General features: G+C 41.8%; 1 protein-coding gene across 6 annotated transcripts in view; it reads left to right on the forward strand.

Moving 5' to 3' along the window:
* unc-13-4A (BAI1 associated protein 3) overlaps positions 1 to 22091 on the forward strand; it is a 77143-nt gene that overhangs the window by 43874 nt on the left and 11178 nt on the right. For 5 of the 6 annotated variants that reach the window (XM_018007955.2, XM_089467087.1, XM_089467085.1 and 2 more), the window contains 4 exons: positions 8328 to 9060; positions 13100 to 13346; positions 16507 to 16747; positions 19909 to 20077. In XM_018007955.2, the coding sequence (XP_017863444.1) occupies positions 8625 to 9060; positions 13100 to 13346; positions 16507 to 16747; positions 19909 to 20077 (1093 nt within the window). In that variant the 5' untranslated portion in view covers positions 8328 to 8624. The remainder of the gene's footprint in view (positions 1 to 8327; positions 9061 to 13099; positions 13347 to 16506; positions 16748 to 19908; positions 20078 to 22091) is intronic. The other variant, XM_089467086.1, reaches the window with a different exon arrangement.

The following is a 22091-nucleotide window of genomic DNA, read 5'->3' on the forward strand; positions in this document are numbered from 1 at the left end:
TTCCTTTTGAAGTTATGGCTACAGTTGCATTTGGGCCATGAGAGACTTACATGAGCTACTGCTCCATAAAGTCTCTGTTACTGCCACTTCCGAAGCCTTTGATTGATATGACTGACACTGAATAAGTGCCAGCTGTTGGCTCCGTGAATGTTCTCAATTACTGTTCTCAATGACTGCTTTCAGTTACTCCTTTATTGTTCCCAGTTACTGTTCTCAATTACAGTTCTCAGTTACCATTATCATTTACTGTTTTGAGCTTCTGAGCTACTCTCAGAAACTGTTCTCAGTTACTGTTCTCAATTACTGTTTTCATTTAGTCTCCAGCAACTGTTCCCAGTTGTTGTTCTCAGTTATTGTTCTCAGTTAATGTTCTCAGTACCTATTCACAGCTAGTGTTCTCAGTTAACTGTTCCCAGCAAATGTTCTCAGTTACTGCTCCCAGCAACTGTTCCCAGTTGTTGTTCTCAGTTATTGTTCTCAGTTAATGTTCTCAGTATCTACTGTTCTCAGTTACTGTTCTCAGTTACTGTTCTCAGTTACTGTTCCCAGCAACTGTTCCCAGTTGTTGCTCTCAGTTATTGTTCTCAGTTAATGTTCTCAGTATCTATTCACAGCTAGTGTTCTCAGTTAACTGTTCCCAGCAAAGGTTCTCAGCTACTGTTCTCAGCAACTGTTCTCAGTTGTTGCTCTCATATATTGTTCTCAGTGCTCAGCTATTGTTCTCAGTTGCTGTTCTCAGTTATTGGTCCCAGTTTCTATTCTCAATAACTGTTCTGTTACTTCTCTCAGTTACAGTTCTCAGTTAGCATTCTCTTTTACTGTTCTCAGCCCCAGCTGTGGGTCTAACTGCAGCTTCAGCTATGCCTCCAGATATTGCTTTTACTCTAGTTCATACTTCACCCACATTTCAAGCTAGTATTTATACTATTGCCTCACATCTTCTGCCCCGCTATGCAAGCAGCTTCTGCTTTGTCTTCCACTTCTGCTTCGGGCACATCCCACATCCAGTGCATAGAGAACTGTCACAGTCATGGTTTTTCAGTTCTTACTCCAATTAAAACTACAGCTGCTGCTCCGCCTCCTGCTCGCACTTTAGCAGCTCCTGCTACAGTTGCTGCTAAAGTTTTACTGCAATTTTCATTGCTGTCGCTTTAACTTAATCATATTAACCGCAATTGCCGACTGTTATCACGAGACGCTTTTTCTTTTTCACCCGCCATCAGACAGTTCGTGCGTAAAGTAATTTATATATTGCCACGCCCACACACACACACACACAGAGCACAGACACAGAGGCTCATGGCACATGGCACACGGCAGCTAAATAAGACATTTGAGATCCGCACATTTGTTTAACTCGCGTTTTTGTTCCCTTGGAATGTTTTGTTTATTTGCTTTTTGCTTATTTTATTTGATTTTCTTTGTTTGTTTTTTTCTGCTGGATTTTTTCCTGTTCTTGTCGTTTGTGTCGAAGTCGAAATGTTCTGTCACAAATTTTGTCGTCTCTCAGTTTAAAGCCACATATCAAGCCTGGGCCAGTAGGGAAAATAAATTCGATGGCGCACAGCATGCGTTGCCCTTGACGCAGCTGCTTTATCATTTTCACGTACACGCCCACCGTCCCCGCCCCCCGCAAAAAAAAGAAGAAAAAATCCCAAACACCCACGAAATATAAATGTGCCACGCCTCTATCTGCATACACGCACTGATGCTGGATGTGTGACAAAGGAAAGCAAAGCTTGGTACCCACCCACACACACACACTCACACACCTACACACACGCACAACAAACGGAACAAAAAATTGACATAAAGCGACATAATAATTTCGCCTTTGAAATTGCCTTACAATTGCCTTTTTTTTTTTTTTTGGTGGCACACTGGGGTTTGCTTCCCCCTCACCCGCAGGCAGCTTGCAGCCATCGCAGCATCCGCGTGCTCCCCTCCTTCTCCTGCTGCCAGCAGGACGCGCTTATTTTTAGCTTTGCCACATGGAACAACATTTCTTTTTTATGCGCTACGGCTTTGTTATATGCCCTATAAAGAGAGTGATTAAGCTATGGCGAACAGTTGGCCCCATTTATCCACTCCCCGCAACTCCTGCTCCAATTGCTCCTTTAGTATAACACGTGTAGTGTAGCTCTTTCAGCTTCAGATTCTAAAAGTCTTTCATCTTCCTTCATGGATGAGTGCATCCCTGGTTCGGCTTGACCCACTTTGCTTGCCATTTATGATTGCCACTCAGTTTTATCAACAGGCACTTGCTCTTCCCATCCTCTTCCTGAACACCTCACATGTTTGTTTGCCCAGATATGCATGCAGAAAAAAAGAAAGAAAAAGAAAGAAAACAGAAGAGCTAAACCGGAAAATGTGTGAAAATGAAAATTGACTTACCAACGACAGGCCTGAAAATAAAAATAAATAAGGAACAACAGAAACACAAATGGCCCTCTCCAGCTCAGTTAGCCAACGGCTCCTGCTGCTCCTGCTGCCCCTGCTGCTGTCAGCTGATATCATTTAGTGGCCGCAACACGAAAAGTAAATTACATTTACTTAATACAAAAGCTACTGTCGAATTGCCAGAGGACGCCATAGAAATGCGAGATGCGCATTTTATGTAGTTTGTGGAAAGTTTCTGTTGCTCCTGCTGCTCCTGTTCTTGCTGCTCCTGCTGCTGCTGCTGCTACTCTTGCTGCTGCTGCTGCTGCTGCTACTTCTGCGCTTGCTGCTGCTGCTCCTGCTGTTACTCCCGCTGCTTCTCCTGCTGAAGAGTTGCTGCCACATGTCGCATGCATAATCATTAATAAAAACTAACTAGATTGAAGCTGGTTTGTCTTGGCTAGCTGTTGCTGTCTAATGGCATTCATTAGCACCCGCTGCCCGCTAATACACACACGCAGACCGACACGCACACCCCTTATAATAGCTGCAGGCAAGTTTCTTAAAGTTTCCGTCTTGCCCTCCTGCTGTATATATTAGCTTGTTATGCCCTGTACTTATAGCTCATGTTGAATAGAGGCTAGGCCAGCTATGATTGCATATGTATGTGTGAATTGACTTGATTATCTTCCTGATTTCGATAACGATTAAAACTTTACTTTGGTTTATCGATTGCCTATGCTCAATCATAATATGAATGGTTGGATGATTAATAATCGATATCGAATTCATGGGATCAGAGCAGAAGAGAGAGAGAGAGAGAGAGAGAGAGAGAGAGAGAAATTTTGAGTGCTGGCAATTCCCACTCTAAGCCGTTTACAGGGTATCTGGTAGTCAATCACTTGGCCTTCTTCTGTTGGGCTTGGCCAGCGCCCAATTAATCTTAATTAAAGTCCTGTGCACGCCGCTTGGCTCAACTCTCGCATATGTGTAGGCGTGTCCGCGGGCGTAAGCAGCTGTTGCTGCTGTTGTTACTGTTGTTGCTGTTGTTGCTGTTGCTGCCCCCATTCGCTTCCATTTCATTTAATTGTAATACATTTGTCTGCTGCTTAATGGCGAATTTACGTGCGTCGTATAAATCAACTTTTGCGCTCGACGATTTATTTATAGCATTTACGAAGCAAAAGCCGCTAGTCACGCCCCCAGCCCCCCACACCAGCTCACACGTATTGATAACAAACCGAAAAAGTGCGTTGCAAATGGTTTTATATTTAGCTCAGCTGCTAATTATGCAGCAATCGGTTGCAAGGGCAGCACTAAGTGGCAGCAGCAGCAGCAGCAATAATTTGCTGCCTTTGCTGACCAGGCATGAATATAAAATACGCTGATTACACACCCACGCACACACACCCACGCACACACACACACAAACCGTTAGCCATTGTTGATTTTGTCGTTCAATTGTGTTGCTGCTGTTGTTGCAACAGTTGCTGTGGCAGCAGCAGCAGCCTCACTCCGTGGCAAAAGCTTTTAAGCGCAATCGACGGGATATTAATGCCGACTATTTTATCGCCAGCTGAAAAGCACTTTAAATCATAATCAACTTTCAGTTTCCCGTTATTGTTTGTCATGCGAACAAATTGTGAATGAGTTAATGAATGCGCTGAAAATGCCTGCTGACTATTTATATGCTCGCTCATAAAACTGAAAATGGCTAGCTTAGTTTTGTGTAAAGTTTTTAAGTCTTCTATATATAGACCCCTGCTTATGCTCGTGAGCTAAACTAGGAGATTTCTTGACTAGTATTCAAGTAACACAGTTCTACAATAGATTCTTGTTGAGTTTGAAGAGCTGTGAGCGAGTATTATGCTTACAGTTATGCTCGGCTGCAGCATTCTCATTTTAATCAGAAACTTTTGGTTCTCATTTAATAAAACTTGTCCATGCAGAGATTAATTTAGTTAGATCATAATTTTAGCTGAAAAACAAATGAGATTCTATTTAAATATTTAATATTTAATAATTGCAATTTTTGTTTAAACTTTTACTATAGGTAGAGGAATATTGATGTATTGATAATTTCATTATCCATTGCTCAAATTCCGATATATTTATACTCATTCACGAAAGTGAATCATTATACTCATTCACGAAAGTGAATCAGTATATTGGTTTTGTGCAATGTCCGTCTTGCTGTCCGTCCGTCTGTCCGTCTGTCCGTCTGTCCGTCTGTCCGTCTGTCCGTATGAACGCAATCTATTTCGGCGCTATTGAAGCTAGAGACTTGAAATTTGGAACACATACTCGTGTATATCTCCGATTTATAAAGTGTTAAAATTTTCCCGATCCGCCCACTAGGGGCGTGGCAAATCGGAAAATGCATTTTCCGATATACCAGAAATCAGGTTTGTTGAAGAGCTAGAAAGCTGAAACTTGGTATGTAGGTCCGCGTTGACCACCCAAGATCACGAGCTATGGCGGATATATCTACGCCCTTTGGGGGCGTGGCAAATCGGATAAAACTGTATCTCCTAAAGTTGTAAACCTAGAATGCTGAAATTTTGCACGTCAGCTAATGGTATGATTCTATAAAGTCTGAAGATAAATTATAAGTCTACGCCCGTTGGGGGCGTGGCAAATCGGACCTGAAGATATAGTGATTTTTTAAATTCTCCTATATTTTGGACACTATTGATGGCAGAGACCTCAAATTTTGTATATATACTCGGACTGATCACCCAAGACCAAAAAGTTTTGTCGGATATATGTCCGCCCACAGGGGGCGTGGCAAACCGCAAAAGTTTATATCTCCTAAAGTATAATAGCTAGAAGCTTCAAATTTGGATAGTTGAGTTACTGGTAGCCTCCTCTATCGATTCCCTAAAAATAATTTTTACGCCTCTTTAGGGGCGTGGCATATCGAAAAATACCCTGTAATTTTCACATTTTTTTAGGGTAAGCATTCAAACTTTGCAGTTAGGGTAACGTTATCTCTTTCTAAAAACTGACCAAAAATGAGGTGTCTACGCCCAGTTGGGGCGTGGCAAATCGGAAAACCCTGTATATTCTACAGTATTAGAACGAAACTTAACTACTAAATTGTTGATGGGATGTGAATGAGTATTCCGCAGTCGGTAACGCCCGACTGCAACGTTCTTACTTGTTTTTGTATAATTTTATAGCGTAACATCTGCCATTGAATATTATAAATTATAGGCTTCCCGGCTTTAAAAGGCTTATCCAGCTTAAAGCCGCATAGCCGTTTGTAGCCGAGCCATAATTATACCCTGAACCCATTTTCAATGGGAAATCAGGGTATAATGGTTTTGTTGAAATGTATGTAACAGGGAGAAGGAGGCGTGGCAGACCCCACAAAGTATATATATTCTTGATCAGGGTGACGAGCTGAGTTGATTTGGCCCTGTCCGTCTGTCTGTCCGTCTGTCCGTCTGTCCGTCTGTCCGTATGTATGAACGCGTCGATTTCCGAAGATATAAGAGCTAGAGACTTCAAATTTTTTTTAAAATGTCCGTAATTACAGCGCGCATATCAAGTTTGTCATTAAAATTCGATAACTCATCCCGATCTTTTTTTATCGATAAAAAACCTTATCGAAAACCAGTTATAAAATTATATCTTCTACACCTTTATTGCTAGAGTCTCCAAATTTTTAATGTATGCTTACATGCAATTTATACAATTTCGGTTTTTGTTAAAATTTACCCCCCACCCTTAAATTCTGCCCCTCACCCTCACTTTTGTAAAAAGCGTATTTCAAATACTAGAGACTTGTGCTTTGGCAATTACATGCATATCCATGTTATAATCATAATCTAAAAGTTTCATGAAGATCGTACGTCCATAAAAAAAGTTATTAAACAATTAAGTTCTCATAGTAAGCGCTCACTGCCGCCCATGCGTGTTTATGCGTGGGTGCTTGTGTGTGTATGTGTTTGTGTATGTGTGTGTATGTGTTTGTGTATGTGTGTGTGTATGTGTATGTGTGTGTGTATGCGTTTGTGTATGTATGCGTGTGTGTGTGTGTCTGTATGCGTGTGTGTGTATGTATGCCTGTGTGTGCGTACGTGCCTGTGTGTGTGTGTGTGCGTGTTTCTTGTGTAAGCTGAAAGACGCGAAAAATTATTGAAATATCTATTGCTCCAAGGGTTCAGGGGATCTCGTAGTCGAGCAGTCTCGACTAGAGCTTTCTTACTTGTTATAGACTGTTAATGATATATATAGTATTATTATTATGAAAACACAAAAGCAAATCCAGTCACGTTTTTGGGGTCTGCTTAGAGCATTATGAATCGGCGCACGCTCCGTGCGGCTTGGGGACAATTAATTAACTAATTAGCGCTGGGCGTTGCATTTATTATGCCAGTGTCGCAGCAGCTGGGCATAATTTATGCACATGTTTTGTGTTTAATGGCAGCAAAAATGGCCGCAAATTCCAGCGGCTCGATTAGCCCTCGCTTCACCTTCATTACGGCTGAGCAGGTGTGGCCGTGTTAGTTAGATATTGGTAATTGCTTGGCTGCTCAACTATCGTTTTCCACTTCATTTCTTCGCTTGTCAATCAAAGCAAAATTAATTAACAGAGAAGCAGAACCAACAACAACAACAACAACAACAAATCGATATATGAAATCAACTTTGAATTGCACTCCAGATTAATTTTTTTGCTGCTGCTATTTGCTGTTTGCGCAAATTGCTTGCACAAACAGCTGGCAATGAGTCAACACAAATAGCGGGAGCAACAACTCAATCAAAAGCAAAGAACGCGAGAGAGGGGCGGCCAGAGGGCAGAAGGGCAGAAGGGCAGCTGAGCGGGAAACGAAAGCGTCAAAAATTTAACAAATTAATTTAGCTGCGCGCTGAAAGGTATGCTACAAAATATTTACAAAATGAAATGCGTCAGCTTGAGTTGACTGTCGAGTGAGCTGCCAGCGGACTAACTGACTCACTGAATAGCTGCATGGCTGAATAGCTGAATGGCTGAGTAACTGTTTACGCTTTAAGCAATTTCCCACAGTGACAGATAACAATCAAATGGAAAAGCGAGGGCAGAGCTCGTAGCGCTTTAAAGTTGAAAAATTTAATTAAACGGAAGTTAGAATTGTGGAACGAAAGTAGTGTCATATTACTTCAATTGGAGTCTTGAAGTTGGGAATGGCAAGTAGTGCGCTCGAGTCGGGAGTGCCCAACTAGGCAATACCCCGCACTTCAGCTAGCTGCACTTTGTAGCTATATCTTTGATAAAGATCATGTAATAGATACAAATATCCATAGAGCTGTAAAAGCTTTCTGAGAAATTATATCCGAGCTTACAGAAATCCATATGTCAATTCAATTCAATTGCAATCAAATTTCAATTTCAATTCTCTGGCTCGAGCTACTTAATATATTATTAAATCATGTTGCAAAATGTCAAAATATATTTTTCATATTTATTATGCAATTTCGCATAGCCCAGTGCCCTCGAAGGTTGACTTTTGTTTTCATAGAACTAAATGTTTTTGTTAGTTTCTCCTGCAGCGAGCTGCAGATTAGCTGAGCTGCAGCATATTTGGCATTGAAATCTTGGCCAAACAACAATGTAGCTTAAGTAAGCTGGCCAAATAGCCGAGAGGCCAAGTCGGGCACAAACAGTCTCCAAGAATTGTGAAATAAATTGAAAAGGCTCAGAGGCAGGGGGCGGGAGGAGGAGCTCAGCTAGATGGTCTGCCTGTCTGCTAGCTAATTGCTTGTAATCTTGAGCTGAGGTAAAGCATATTTAGAGATATTCCACAAACACACACACACACATACATTCCTCTTTGTATATTAATATACACAGATATATATGTGTTCCCATATTTATGTATTTGTCATGCTTTGGCTTCGATTTAAGCTGGGGCAAAAATTTCAATTAAAACCAGAGAATAAAGGCTTTCCTCTCCTTGCAGAGTTTATGGTGTGGTCTGGCCTGGCAATTAAAGGAGCAAACGGAGCCAAAGGAGCAGCAGAGCTGGAACTGGAGCTGGAGCGGGAGCTGGAGCACGTTTTATAATTAGAAAACATAACGAATTTGTAAGCAAAATCCTGAGCTTTGCATTCGCCTAAAAGTTTCCAAGTGATTAATTTCACAATCACAACGACGGCAACGACAGCCAAACTGGGGCCAACAACAACAACAACAACGACGACAGCCATTTAAGCCAATTAAGCGACAACAACAAGACGTAATCACAGCAAATGCCGCCATGAGTTTCCTCAGCTCCATGCAACAATATGTAACAAGTGGCATATCCAGCTTGGGCCTCGGCAATCGGCGCTTCTCGCTGTCGCGCCAGGAGTCCGCGGAGCAGCAGGCGGGCGCAGGAGGCGTGGCTGGCGGCTCAGCAGCGCTTGGCGCACAGCAACAGCTGCTGGCACAGCAGCAGCAGCAACAGCAGCAGCTGCAGCAACAGCCACAGCAGCAACAGCAACTGCAACAGCAACAGTTGCTGCAACAACAGCAACATGCGCACGCACCACTACAACAACAGGCGAGCATTGGCAGCGGCCTGGGCGGCGTCGGCGTCTACGGTGCGCCCACAGCGCCCAACGCGGGCGTGTCTGGGGCCGGTGCCGGCGGCAGCAATTATCCAGCCGGCGGCGTCGTCATTGGCAATCCAAATGCCACTAATCCATTACTAGGTGAGTCGCCCACGACGCAGCAAACAAATTCAGTACATTAGTGTGATAAATCGGGTTTGCCCCAAGGGCAACTACACGCTGTCTGTCTGTGTATGTGTAGATGTGTGTGCGTGTGCATGTGTGTGTGCCAAAGTGTGGCAAGATTAATGAAAATCCATGACAAACTAAAGATACGTATTACTTTTAATACCTGTTCATTACGAGTAAAGAGTATATTGGTTGTGTAAAGTGCTCAAGCAGCTGTCTATGGATAAGTAAGAAAAGCCGAGTTTAAATATTTTAAATTACTTATCTGTATTATACATAAATATTCACATTCAAATTTTCGGTTAGTTGGCAAAACTTGGCTTGCTTTTGATTCACTAGAAATAATTCTAGATCACGAACGAGTATTAGACAGTCAGTTACGCCCTACAGCCATATTCTTATTGGATTGATACATGCTTGGGCAAAATAATAATGTTACGAATGCGTTCGCAAATGAAAAAAAAAGTAATTAATTTTTATGAAGAGCAAAAAATACTGTAATTAATGACGGTTTGTTTTTTTGTCGAATATTATATAAAGAAATATGTATATATACAAATATATTTTGTATATGTGTGCACATATCTTATGTACATTATTTCCACTTAATTGATAAGACTGTGGCTTGGGCCTAACGTAAAGCGTAAGAGAGAGAGAGAGAGCGAGAGAGAGAGAGAGGGAGAGGGAGAGTGAGAGAGAGAGAGAGAGAGAGAGAGAGAGTGAGAGAGAGAGACAGAGATAGAGAGGAAAATCGCTTCACATCTGTTGAATTCAGCTAAATTATTTATTCAGACAACATGAGTGCCTTAAAGAGAAGGAGAGAGAGAGAGAGGTGTACTGAAATCGCCTTACTTTTAAGTCAAAGCACATGAGAGTCCTAAATCTACTTTCCCTCATTGGAAGGGTCGTATTCGTCATGCACATGCATGTTCGCATTTCTGTTGCCGTTTCACATTTTGAGCTCATTTTACATTCTGATTGACCCCAGAGGCTGGCTTCGTTCCGTCTCAGGGATGCCATTTATAGGATAGCTAAGGGTTATGTGTGTGAGGTAACGGGCAACTTATATAATCTTACGCACTATTCCTAGCTATGGCAAATGTTTGTGCTTGAATAAGCTGAACGGAATGCAACTAGCATAGCATAGTGAATGCACTCAATTAGTATTCACATTCATATAACTTTTCAGTTGCATCTCTCAGCTGAGTTAACTTCAATTTCGCATTACTCATACGCCATGTGCTTCAGGTATACAAGTGCAGCTACAGTTGCCTAGCTGAGATGTGATTATGGTTAAATGCAAATATTACATTCCTACTCGTATTACTCATACGCCACGTATTGCAGCTACACAAGTGCAGCTGCTGCTGCTGCTGCTGCTGCTGTTTCATTTATCTATTCCAGCTTTGAGCTTCTCTGAAATTCATAAATGCCCATTGAATATTCAGCCAAGCCAAATATTTAGCTACTCAGCAAATTTGCTCAAGAACATTTACACGATTCGGGCATTGCGCATACGCCATGTGGTCCCGATTGGCAAATGCAGCTGCTGCAAGCAAAACCAAATCCATAACAGAATCAACAGAACGCTGAACGAAACAAGAATCAATGTGTAATCGATAACTTTTATTTCCGGGCTCGCCGCAAAGATGCCAACAGCCGATGGGAGCAAAATTCATATCGAATTTGCCAGGCGTCATGTTTACCAAATGCAGAAACCGAAAGTAACTACAACATTTCGAGTTCGAACAGCAAATGTGGTCGAAAAGTTTTTGTGATTATTTTGCTGCTCTTTTTACGTGTGTGTGTGTGTGTGTGTGTGTGTGTTTGTGGTGCAAATGGTTTGAAAGTCGACGAGATAAGCAAACAAATCCGCAACCAAAAATAGAAAGAGCAAAATAAATAAGAACAAACTGCAACAGAGACCAAAAACTGTGCAGCGCCATTCGTTGGGGCAATCAACATGCATATGAGGTCCTGCTGAGCGCTGTTGCTCCTTTTGGCAACGAAAACTCTTTTTTGCCTGCCGGCAAATCCAATGACTTTAGTAGTAGTTGTCGCTGTTGTTGTTGTTGTTGTTGTTGTTGTTGTCGTTGTTGCTGTTGGCAATCGCAAACACATTTCAAAGTCAAGACACAGACACAGACGCAGCAAGCGGCAAGCGGCAAGCTGCAAGCCGCAGAAACCGCTGTTCAGCTGATTCGTTGTCCTGTGTGCGTGTCTCATCGTGGTTCGGCATTTGCTTAGCATTTGATTTACAAACGTCTACAGCATTTGAATCAAATTGAAATTGGCTTATCTTGTTGCACGCGCCACCAACGAGTGGTTTTTGGCCACATGACAACGAGAACGAGAACGGCGCCTCGATGCCATCAATGCTGAAGCTAAACTAAACAAGTTTTGGCTATGGAAGTGGCTGAGAAAAATGGCTAAAATGTGCTTAAGAAAATAGCTTTGAAGAAAAAAATCTGAAGCTAGAGAAGGAGAGCAGTTACTCTGCAAGATGAATGGGTGGGCTAAGTTATACTAAAGTAATACCTATACAATAATATAGCTAAACTGTGTTTATGTAGGGGAAGGAATCAGGTCTAGTATGTGTCTGGCTATAAAAACTAGTACACTTGCTTTTCATACACATTAAAAAGACTCTTAAAATAAACAGCCAGATCTAGCTTGAAACTAGTCAAATGGTCAGCACTATATGGATAAGCAGCACTAGAAGGCGTGGCAGCTATAAAACCGCCAACGTGTAAGCGCATTTCCCGATGTGTCTATGTCTGTGTGTGTGTATCAGTGTGTATCTGTGTGTGTGTGCGTGTGTGTGTGTATCTCTGTGTGCCTTTCTATTTCCCCATACATTTGGCTATGCGGCTGTGTTTTGGGCTAAGTTTGACTTTATGCTCGAATCTCTGTGTACATATGTATGCATACACAATATATGTATTCTCTTTTGGGTGCTTTTGCATAAGCAGCAGCAGCAGGCAGGCAGGCGGGCAGGCTAGTCAGCTAGTCAGTCAGGCAGGCAGCCAGTCAGACCGGGCTGAAGCCCAAAAAGCTTTCATGAGGAAGCCGCAGCAATGGTTAGACAAATGGAGTGGCACTGGCATTCACATAGGAACTGCAATGCTAGCGCCATTGTCCTTGTCGCTGGCAGGAATACTAACACACATCAGCTCGGAGCAGCAATACCAGCAGCAGCAGCAGCAGCCACACAGATGCATGTCAAGGTTGCGGTTGTGTTGCTCTGAGCAACGCTTGTCCACATCCTGCCCCAAAACACCTACACCATGGCCTCCATCCATGCTTTCCGGCTCACCCCCCTGCCCCTTCTCCCTTATGCCATATTGACCGCATCGCATTGACTTGACTGGAGCTTAGCAGGCGGCCTGACTGACCGACAGCCTTGTTTCCTTCCTGCTCTAAACTGTAAACACTCCGGGCTACCTCTGCCTGCCGCCTGCCGCCTCCCGCTTGCCCCGACCGCCCCTAATCCATTAACATGCGCTTCATGACTAAGTACTCCCCATTGTATTAGAAGTTACGAGCGTTTGCTTCTCTCTAGCAATTGCATGACTTCTCCTTAAGCTCTGAGCATCAAAATAAAGAAAAAATTGAAGCCAACAGCTGAGAGAATGGGCGAATAATACGGAAAACAACATGAAAACGTAATTTGTCTTTTAGTTTTATTTCTCTTAGGTTCACAACTCAATGCGACGCTTAAAACTCAAGGTCAAATGCAATTTAGTGCACAGTTCTCCAGAGACGCCCTCCGCTCGTATATGAGGCGGATGATGAGAGAGGAGAGGAGAGGAGGGGTATTACTTTTAATACAAACTGAAAGCAAAATCAAATCTGGTCTCTACTACGAAGTCCTGGGATATTTAATAGTTCGGCTTGCCGGACTCTTCTCCTCCTTCCACTTTTCCATGTATTATATATTTATATCATACATATATAGTACGCTCTTTGCGCTAGCTATCGACTCAATATGCATTTGTATTTGTCTCCACAGGGTATCCCAAGCCACTGCCTGGTAGTGCAGCAGGTGCAGCTGCTGGCAATTGCTCATCCGCTGGGAATACACCCATCAATTCGCGTCGTCAATCGCGCGCCCTGGAGTGTTTGGTGCCGCCCCGCACGGGCTCGTTTCGTAGCCGGAACTCGCCGCTGCATCAGCCGGATCCGCCGCCGCGCCCTCCGCTGGCCTTCTGCAAGCGACGGCTCAGCTGGCCGGAGGTCGATCCGCGCTCCAATTCTGGGTAAGTGTGAGGCCCTAATGCATAGTTGATGATGTGCGAGAAAGTCGTAAATGGAATATTTCCCCCCTTTTCATACCCAATGAAAATGAAAATTCGCGGTATAATGATTTTTGTGGAAATTTATGTATAGAAAGAGAAAGAACTTATAAAGTAATGTAACGTAGAGTAGGGCGAATTCTTAATGAGGACGAAGAGCAGATAAGAGAGGGCCACTAAGAGTTAGAGATCTGAAATTTGAAATTGCTGCAATATTTCTGTAGTATGGGTATTTCCTAGTCGAGCACTCCCAATCGGAGTTTGTTTTTATTTCCGTGTGGCCTCCCGCTGTACGTTTGTTCATTATAATTAGCTACGGGGCGCCGCAAATAGCTATTTACTTAAATAAATATACGCATACACATATTATGTATGTTTGTTTGTGCATTTGAAACAGCAATGCATAAATTATATAAGGTCTGCGCCTTGGAGTTGCTGCCCATAAATTAAATATTTAAGGACCTGAAAGGCTTCTCGGAGAGAACTGAAATGAATTATTTACCAATTATTTTACGTATTACGTATTACGTATTACATCGTACGTAGTACGTTTTACGTAGTAACGTCTTGCATTTGTTTTCAGTGCGCTCTCTTCAAGTTTCAAGTGCGACCTTCATAATTATGTAATTACAAAAGTTTGCTCTTCGTTTTTGTTGTTTAGTATTTTATTTTTAGCCCGCTCTACGTTGTAGTTCCCAAAAGAAACTTTGGGCCACGCCCCTCACCGGCGCGCAGCGCCTCGCCCAAGTCTATGCAACATTGGCAGTTTCGAATGCGGGCCCAACCTTTTGAGCAGCTCAAACTTTTTGGCCAAGTTAAGCACCCACACACACACACACACGCGCATAGATAAGGCCATATCTTAGCATTGAAACCTTGAGAAGGGACAGTGGAAGGCTTGCTAGCAGCAAGGTTGCAACATGCTGCAGCCACAACGACTGCCGCTGCCTCTGCCGCTGCCTCTGCCACTGCCTCGGCGTCTGCTTTGCATAATGCGGCTTCAACTTAACCTGAAAATGTGCGCATAATGAGACTGTGGTCCTGAGGTAACATTTAATTAAGCATGAAATGAGATTTTGCTAGGTGTTGCTTTAAGAAACACCAAGTTAGCTGCACTCCATGAGAAGCGCCGAGAGAGGCGCGCGCGAAATGAATGTAATTAAAAGCCCTAACTAAGATGCTAGCAGGCCAGCACCTACTTAACGTGTATAAATAATGTATACAATAAAGAGCAAATATTTATGCCACAGTTGGTAAATGCCGAAACACATTATGAAAGCTCTACAAATATTCTAATTAAAGTGCATATATATGTAAACTTCTATGTAAACTATTTACAGTAAGCTGCACAAATTGCATTTGTCAAATTTTTGCAATTAGTGAATTAATTCAGAAATTATGTGTGTGGAAATATAAACAAATGCAATAAAATATGCAGAATAATTCGATTTGATTAAATCATTTAATTTCCAATTCCAATCGATTAATCGATTTTTATCGATAGTAAATAAATACCATGATTAAAGGCATATTTATTTAGAGCTGAAAGCGAAACAGACTTCTTGGGGTCTGTCCAGACTTCGTCTGCCTGTAAAATTTACTTTCGCAAAACCATTTTACGCAAAGCTAAAGAAAAGTTTAACAAAGTGTTTACCAACACTGCACGAAAATATTTGTGACAATATAAATGCGCAATAAATAATAAATAATAACGGGCACAACAAAGAGAAAAGAAAGCAAAACAGCAGCTGAAAGTGCCTCAAGACGCAGCAACAACTGGGCCAAGCAAGGCGCAAAAGATACGCCAAGAACTTTAAACTGAAATTGAGAGCTCGTTGACAAAAAATCGCAAGGCAAACAACAGCAAAACTTGCGCCAAAAAGTTTGAAAATTAAATTTTGTAGCGCAAAAAAAGAAAAAAATATGAAGAATGAAAACAAAATATGAAACTTGCGAACATTGCACTGTGTAAGCCAGAGCCACGCCCCTTGCCAACTTGACAATTGGGGCGCTCGAAACTGAACTAAAAAAAAAAAAAAACGTCAACAAAAAGTGTTGGCCACATTTGCAGTGCGAGTGGCGAGTAGAGCCCAAAATCATATTTCTGGCACAGTACGGCTTATAATTTTTATAGTATGCCCTGTAATAGCAATCGATAGGGTAGATATGTTCGAAGAGTGAACAAGATGTTATAGTCTGATGAGGGATTATAAGAGTGAAATAGATATCATAGGTATACGACTGTGTCTATACTCTTTTATAAATATATCGATAGTTGAAATATGTTATCGATAAATGATATATCTATATAATATTTAAATGTATAACAAGTTCATCATTGTTCATCAGTTTGCCTTCGATGCATACTCTTCTGCTTGCTCTCATATCAATACGGCATATAGGGTATCTGTTAGTCAGGTTGCCTTGCTAACATCATAAACGTAAAAAATCTGAAAACGCTGGCAACAAAGTTAAGCCGCTTAGACGCTTAGCCGCTGCCCATTTTGTGCTGAGTGTGAAAAGTTTTGTAGCTCAATTTAAAGACACACAGCTGCTGAGTATATATCGATGTGTGTGTGTGTGTGTGTGAGTGTGTATGCCATGCAAATCAAATGATTGGGCACATCATCATCATTATCAGCAGCAGCAGCATCATCATCATCATTATCGTCTGCAACCCTTAACTGAGTTAAAAATCTGTTAACTGGCGCACTGGGCGTATGATTAATAAGAAAACAAGCTGCCTATTTTACATATATATATATATATATATATGTATATACTTTAATATATTCATATATATGTGCGTGTGCTGTGCGCCTACATATATTTGTATACAATTAGCGAGCGGCAGGAGAAGCAACAAGCGTGTGGGCCGAAAAGAGTCGACCCTTATCAATGCTTGAAATAGGTCTGACATGAATGCGACGCCATGCAAATGGAATACTTAATACTTACGTCGAGCATATTGACAGTGCCAATTAGAGCGGGCTGACACGAGCAGCACGAGGCGATGCTGAAAATTGTTTGATAGCATCAAGTGCACTCGCATGTAAACTAAACTTTGATATCCTAACTCTCTCTCTCTCTCTCTCTCCCTCTCTTTCATGCTATGTCTCCACAGCGTACAGGAAACGGATGGGTCGTATTTCGAGAACTTTACATCGCTCGGCTGGAAACGTGAAAATCGTCGCATGTCGGCGACGCGTGCGGCCGAATCACGTGCCGAGGCTAATCCAGAAAATGAACGTGATCCGCCAGTGCCCGAGGAGTCCATCGAGCGGCACGATGATAAGGAGAAGCTCTATGTGGAGGTGCTGCACACCATAGCCAATACAGTGGGCGCACCTGCGCCCGGCGGACAGGTGAGTCAACACACACACTCCCACACACACACATATATATCTATATATACTTGTATATAAATCAAACACTATCTATGAATTTTTGATTAAGTTTGAAACTTATGCAAATTACAGCTGGAAATTAACGAGCGGTTAGCTAGATGATAGATGACGACTTAAAGCCCATCCCGCCTACTACTAAAATGTTGTGCAATTTAAATGATTAATACCGTTTAAGGGTTTTAGGTCCTCGAGGGCAAAGTGTTTGGGCCAAGACACGTTTGGGCATGTGGCAATAAAATTCAATTATAAAAGTGTTTTTTTCTGGTGTTTTCTGTCGATATGAGAGAAGAGCAGGAGATGCGGAGACAGAGGCAAAGAGAGAATAAGTAAAAGTTTGACTGGATTTTCATTTCGATTTGCCGTTTTCTCAGTAATTTTCCAATATTTTCCCAGGGCCAGAACGCCGGCTGTGACCTTAGCCACATTTTTCAATTATCGTTTTTAATTTAACAGTGAGAAAATTGCACAACTAATGAAACTTTAGTTGAGTGCAGCTAGAAAAGGAGGGGGGAAAGGGACAGGGGACTGAAGTGGATTCAGGGAAAACTAAGTTGGCTCATTCAGTGGGGGCTTTGGGTTATGGCAGCATAATAAAACTTTCAGCCGTGGCCGGGCAAATGACGTTAGTCCTGCTGTGATTCAGATTGAAGCCGGGGTCAATTCTCACAGGGCCCCAAGCCCCAAGCCTCGAGTCGAGTTGAGTCGCGTCGAGTGACTAAACTTATTTATTCCGCAACAGAGCTCAACGGGCGGCGTTTTCTGCCACGCTCCTGCTCCACATAATGGAAAATAATTACAAATCGCAGCAGCTGCAAGTGGGCTAATGTCTTTAATGCCAACTAATGATTGAATAAATGTGCGTTGCGTTAATGCCTCGACTACGCACAGCTCCCTGATAAGTCGAGTCCCAATTCGCCCAGCGCAACTTTGATTGAAATCTTTAGCATTACAACTCTTCCGAGAATCCTCTCGAGCTTTTTTTTCTAAACACCACCGAGTCCTGCAGCCAAATCAAACTTTTTGGTCTTGTAAAGTTTCTGCTTTACGTTTTTGCCATAAAACGTAGTTGGCAAAGTTTCTTGATCTTTGCATCGTCGAGTTTTTCCCTTAAAAAGTGCACTAGGTTAACTTTTCTCTGGGAGTTTGCCTTTCAATGGGAAAGAGAATACTACAATTAGTACCTGCCTGATGATTTTTCGGAACTCAACTTAACGGGCATTATCTGTGACAAGTTTTCGGTGCACGCCTTGTAATATTTACAAGCAGACATTGGCCTAAGTAGCAAAAGGATTTTTTATTCATAATGTAAATGCTCCAAAATGCCAGAAAGTTGTTGAATGAGAGAAGTAAGAGAGCAGCAGTCGGAAGTACTCGACTAAACGATACTCTGTGAGCAGCCATTTGCCTAGGCAGCAAAAATATATTATATTAATGACTGAAATGTTTTTAGATACTAGAGAATACTTCAAAAGTATTCGACTAGCAGATGCTCTATATGCAGATGCACTAAATATTGTATATCAATGTTTAAACTTAAAGAATATTGTATTCGTTGGAAACTCTAGCTCTCATCTATTTCTAGATCTAAGATAAGTCAACTTTCAATCTCAAGCTCAAAATACAGGGCATTGCCCAGTCGAGCTGACTCGGAAAGCTCTTTGTATTTATATAGATGAGCACAAATAAGTCTTACAAATGAGGCTTAGATTTTGCCTAGTCAACAAATGATTGGAACTGTGCGTGGGCGTGGGTGTGGGCGTGGCAGCCGAGACTAGCTCGGCTTTCGAGTGAGGTTCAATGCTTAATAACTTAGCTGGACTCGCTGCTGCCTAGGCGACTGCAGTCAAAGCAATCAAATTAAAAGAATACCGAAGCGACAAGGGGCGAGGCGGGGCGGGGCAGGACACAGTTGAGTGGGAGTTGGAGTCGGAGAGGTGATGAAAGCGCCACTTGAAGCGTGTGCAAATCGGCAAGTCAGACTGGAGCGGCTAATAAATTCGACAAGATAAATCAATATGCAAAAATGTGAGAAAATATAAAAAGGAAAATATGCGCCAGAACCAGCAAAAAACAACAACAACAACTACAACAACAGCAACAAAATTGTTTGATATAGGGTCGCGAGCAAAGCAAACAAAACAGAAAAAGACCAGTGAAAAAAATTGTAGTCAATAAAAACAAATAGCTAAGAGTTATTTGAATGGAAAAATACCCTGTTAAAGCGGGCAGGCAAAATGAAAAGGCAAAAAATAAGTTATTTAAATTCTGTTGAGGAAAATCAAGTTGCTCAAAATGAAGAGAGTGAGTTGGGTATTAGAAATACCTCTTAAATTTACAGAGCTGGAAAACTAATATTCCCCATTTTAGTCCCAGTTGCAGCTGAGCAGCTGAGCACCTGAGCACACCTGGCTGCAGCTGCTCAACTGTGAATGCTCAAGTAGCTTTATTACTTCAGCATTTTTCTGCACACGGCACCTGCTGCTGCTTACGTAAATTTTGACAAGCTCATGATACCCCTTTTTATACTCGCTTATGAAATGAAGAGAGTATATTATGTTTGACTGTTGAAGCGGCTCTGTTGATGTTGGAATATTGATATTTGGCATAAGATATCAATGGGGAATATAATATCCCCTGGGATATACTTTATATACTTTTATCTATATTTATATACTTTATCTAGAATCTCAGAAATGTTATAGATTAGAAGAGTCAAATTTATACTAGTGTAGACAACCTAATTGAAGGCCTGACACATCAGGTAAAACTCTATCTACCAAAGCTTTTTCAAAAGCAGCTACTGCACCTTTGAGCCCTAAGCGAGTATTCTGATGTCGTTGTCGCAGGACAAAAACATCTTTTTTTATTATTTTTATTGATTATAAAAACGAGAAGCGTTATTCGAAAAAAAAGGAATGCCAATTCATTCACTTAGTGTTTATTTTTTTCTCCGTTAAGCCATTTGTAAAAAAATAAAGTGACAAGCTAATTAAATTGAATGAAATTAAAATAAATGTTTACCGATGCACGCTGCGTATGCGTAATATTTAACACGTACTTAATCTCTGCTACTCGCTCCTTCTCTTTCTATCTCCTACTCTGCTCTTCTGTGTTTACAGTTTGCGCACTATAAGGACGAAATGTATCTGCATGCACAGCGCGCCTTTGGCGTCAATCCGGATCGTCATTATCGACTGCTGCACGCCTCCGCCGAGGATAAACCGAAGATAATCGTCCTCTCTGTGGTCGTCATTGAGGCCGATGGTCTCGAGGCGAAGGATGCGAATGGTAAGCAGAGTTGCAGCTCTCTATCTCTCAGTATCACTCTCTACCTATCTCTGTCTCCCTTTGCTCTCTGTGTATCAAGCTGTCAAGTTGTCTCTGTGTATGTGTGTGTGTGTGTGCGTGTTGTGCAAATATTTTTAGTTTGCAAATTGATTTGCGGCTGCCTTAATAATTGCATTATGAATTTCCTCTCTGTGTATGTGTGTGTGGGTGCTTTGAGTGCGTGTGTGTGCCTGATTGGGCGCATCAAAAAGCCAAACGAGTCACCAATAAACTGTTCGCAATATGCGTCATGCTCATATATTTTACATTTTTGTCACATGTTAATAATACCCTGTAAATTGCAGATAAATGGCTATGCTACTGGTGTGGCACCGCAATGTCAAAAATATAATAATCAGAGCTAGAAATTGTGATTGAATAACTAATTGAAAATTAATCTACAAATTTCTTAAGTGATAAATATGGAAAAAATATTGTTTAATAGTATTCACATATATAAAAGCCAATATAAATAACAAAACACCCATATATTTGTGATTTTTTCCACAAATATGCAGAGCAAAGCTTAACAAAATATTCCACGATCAGAAATATCGATATATATCGAACCTAATATTCTCTACTTATTTCATAGGAAATCAAAATTATCAGAATTTGACAAATAACATTATATTATAATAATAATAATATAACACATAAAGAACTTATAGTTTTGATTGTATATCTATCAAATATAGTCACTATAAACTCTAAACACTTATTTGGTTGTTTCAGCCATGTCACAGTTATGGCCAGAACCCATCCACACTCAGCGATCCGAGCGGCGCTGAGCAAACCGCCAGAGACGCAGGGCCAAAGTCAAGTCATCGACTCTGTTCCGCAGCTCGTTCAATAAATTTGCAATTTAATGCTTCCCATTTTGTTCATTATGCTCGCAGAAGAGCAGCCTCTGCTGCTGCTGCTGCTGCTGCTCCTGCTCCTGCTGCTGCTGCTGCCGCCTTCATCGAAGGCAACGCAATTTCGCATTTTAATGTGCTCAAGGATGTGTAAGGAATACGTTGAGTGCTCCCTCCTGTTGCCAGACTCAACATTTGCTGTGCTCTGCCTTGCCTCTCTCTCTCTCTCTCTCTCTCTCTCTCTCTCTCCAGCTGCCATCTGCTAAATGTACTGCTGATGGCTAACGTCTGCTTGCTTGCCTGCCTGGCTGCCAATAGCAACAACAACAACAACTACTACTACTACTACTGCTACTCGTTGCCAATGAAACGTGGCTGATGAGTGCCTCGCCTTTTGTTTGGCCTTCCGCAATTGGCCGTAGTCGTTGCCATTGCCAGATCTGATGGTTGGCATCAGGCTCTGTTTTCATTAGCAGCAATCGCTACTATTTCAGCTCAAGCGTTACAAAAAATACACCGACTCGCAGTTGACTAGTTTTTCTAATAATCTCAGCTAGAGATGGCAGCGTGCTCAGTCCGACTGAATGTCTGCAGATATATCTATCGCTCTCTTAATGGATAAAGTTGAAGTGCTTTTAAATAATATAATAAATAAATTGCAATTAATTTGCAAACTATTATTTTCTTAGACTAGGTCTATTTTTATCAATATTAGTCTGCTTAGTCTTCCCATAGGTATTAGTGCTTGGATATTGAGCCGCCCTGTTCTTTTTGGCTTTGTTATGTCGTGTCTCGTGTCACTCACCCATCTCTATGGCGTGTTAAAGCAATCTGCGCTCACAGAGCTCGAATTAAATTCGTATAGCCCATTGAAGACATTTAATCGATTATTATCTCCCAGCTGAGTTGCTCGCAAGCTCAGCTGCCGCAAAGGTTGCCACACGCAGTGTAATCCCCTACCTCCCTCCCTCCCTCACCCACTCTCTTCTGCTGTCTTTCTCTGCTCTCTTTGTTACTTTCACTGTGTATGTGTGTGTGTGTGTATAAATCAGTGGCACTTAATAATTGAGCGGCACTTTATGCAAATGAAATGTTAATCATACGCCCTGTGTGACCAG

The sequence above is a fragment of the Drosophila arizonae genome, chromosome 4 (genome assembly GCF_054131065.1).
Source record: "Drosophila arizonae isolate 15081-1271.41 chromosome 4, UAZ_ARI_1.0, whole genome shotgun sequence".
Classification (NCBI taxonomy): domain Eukaryota; kingdom Metazoa; phylum Arthropoda; class Insecta; order Diptera; family Drosophilidae; genus Drosophila; species Drosophila arizonae.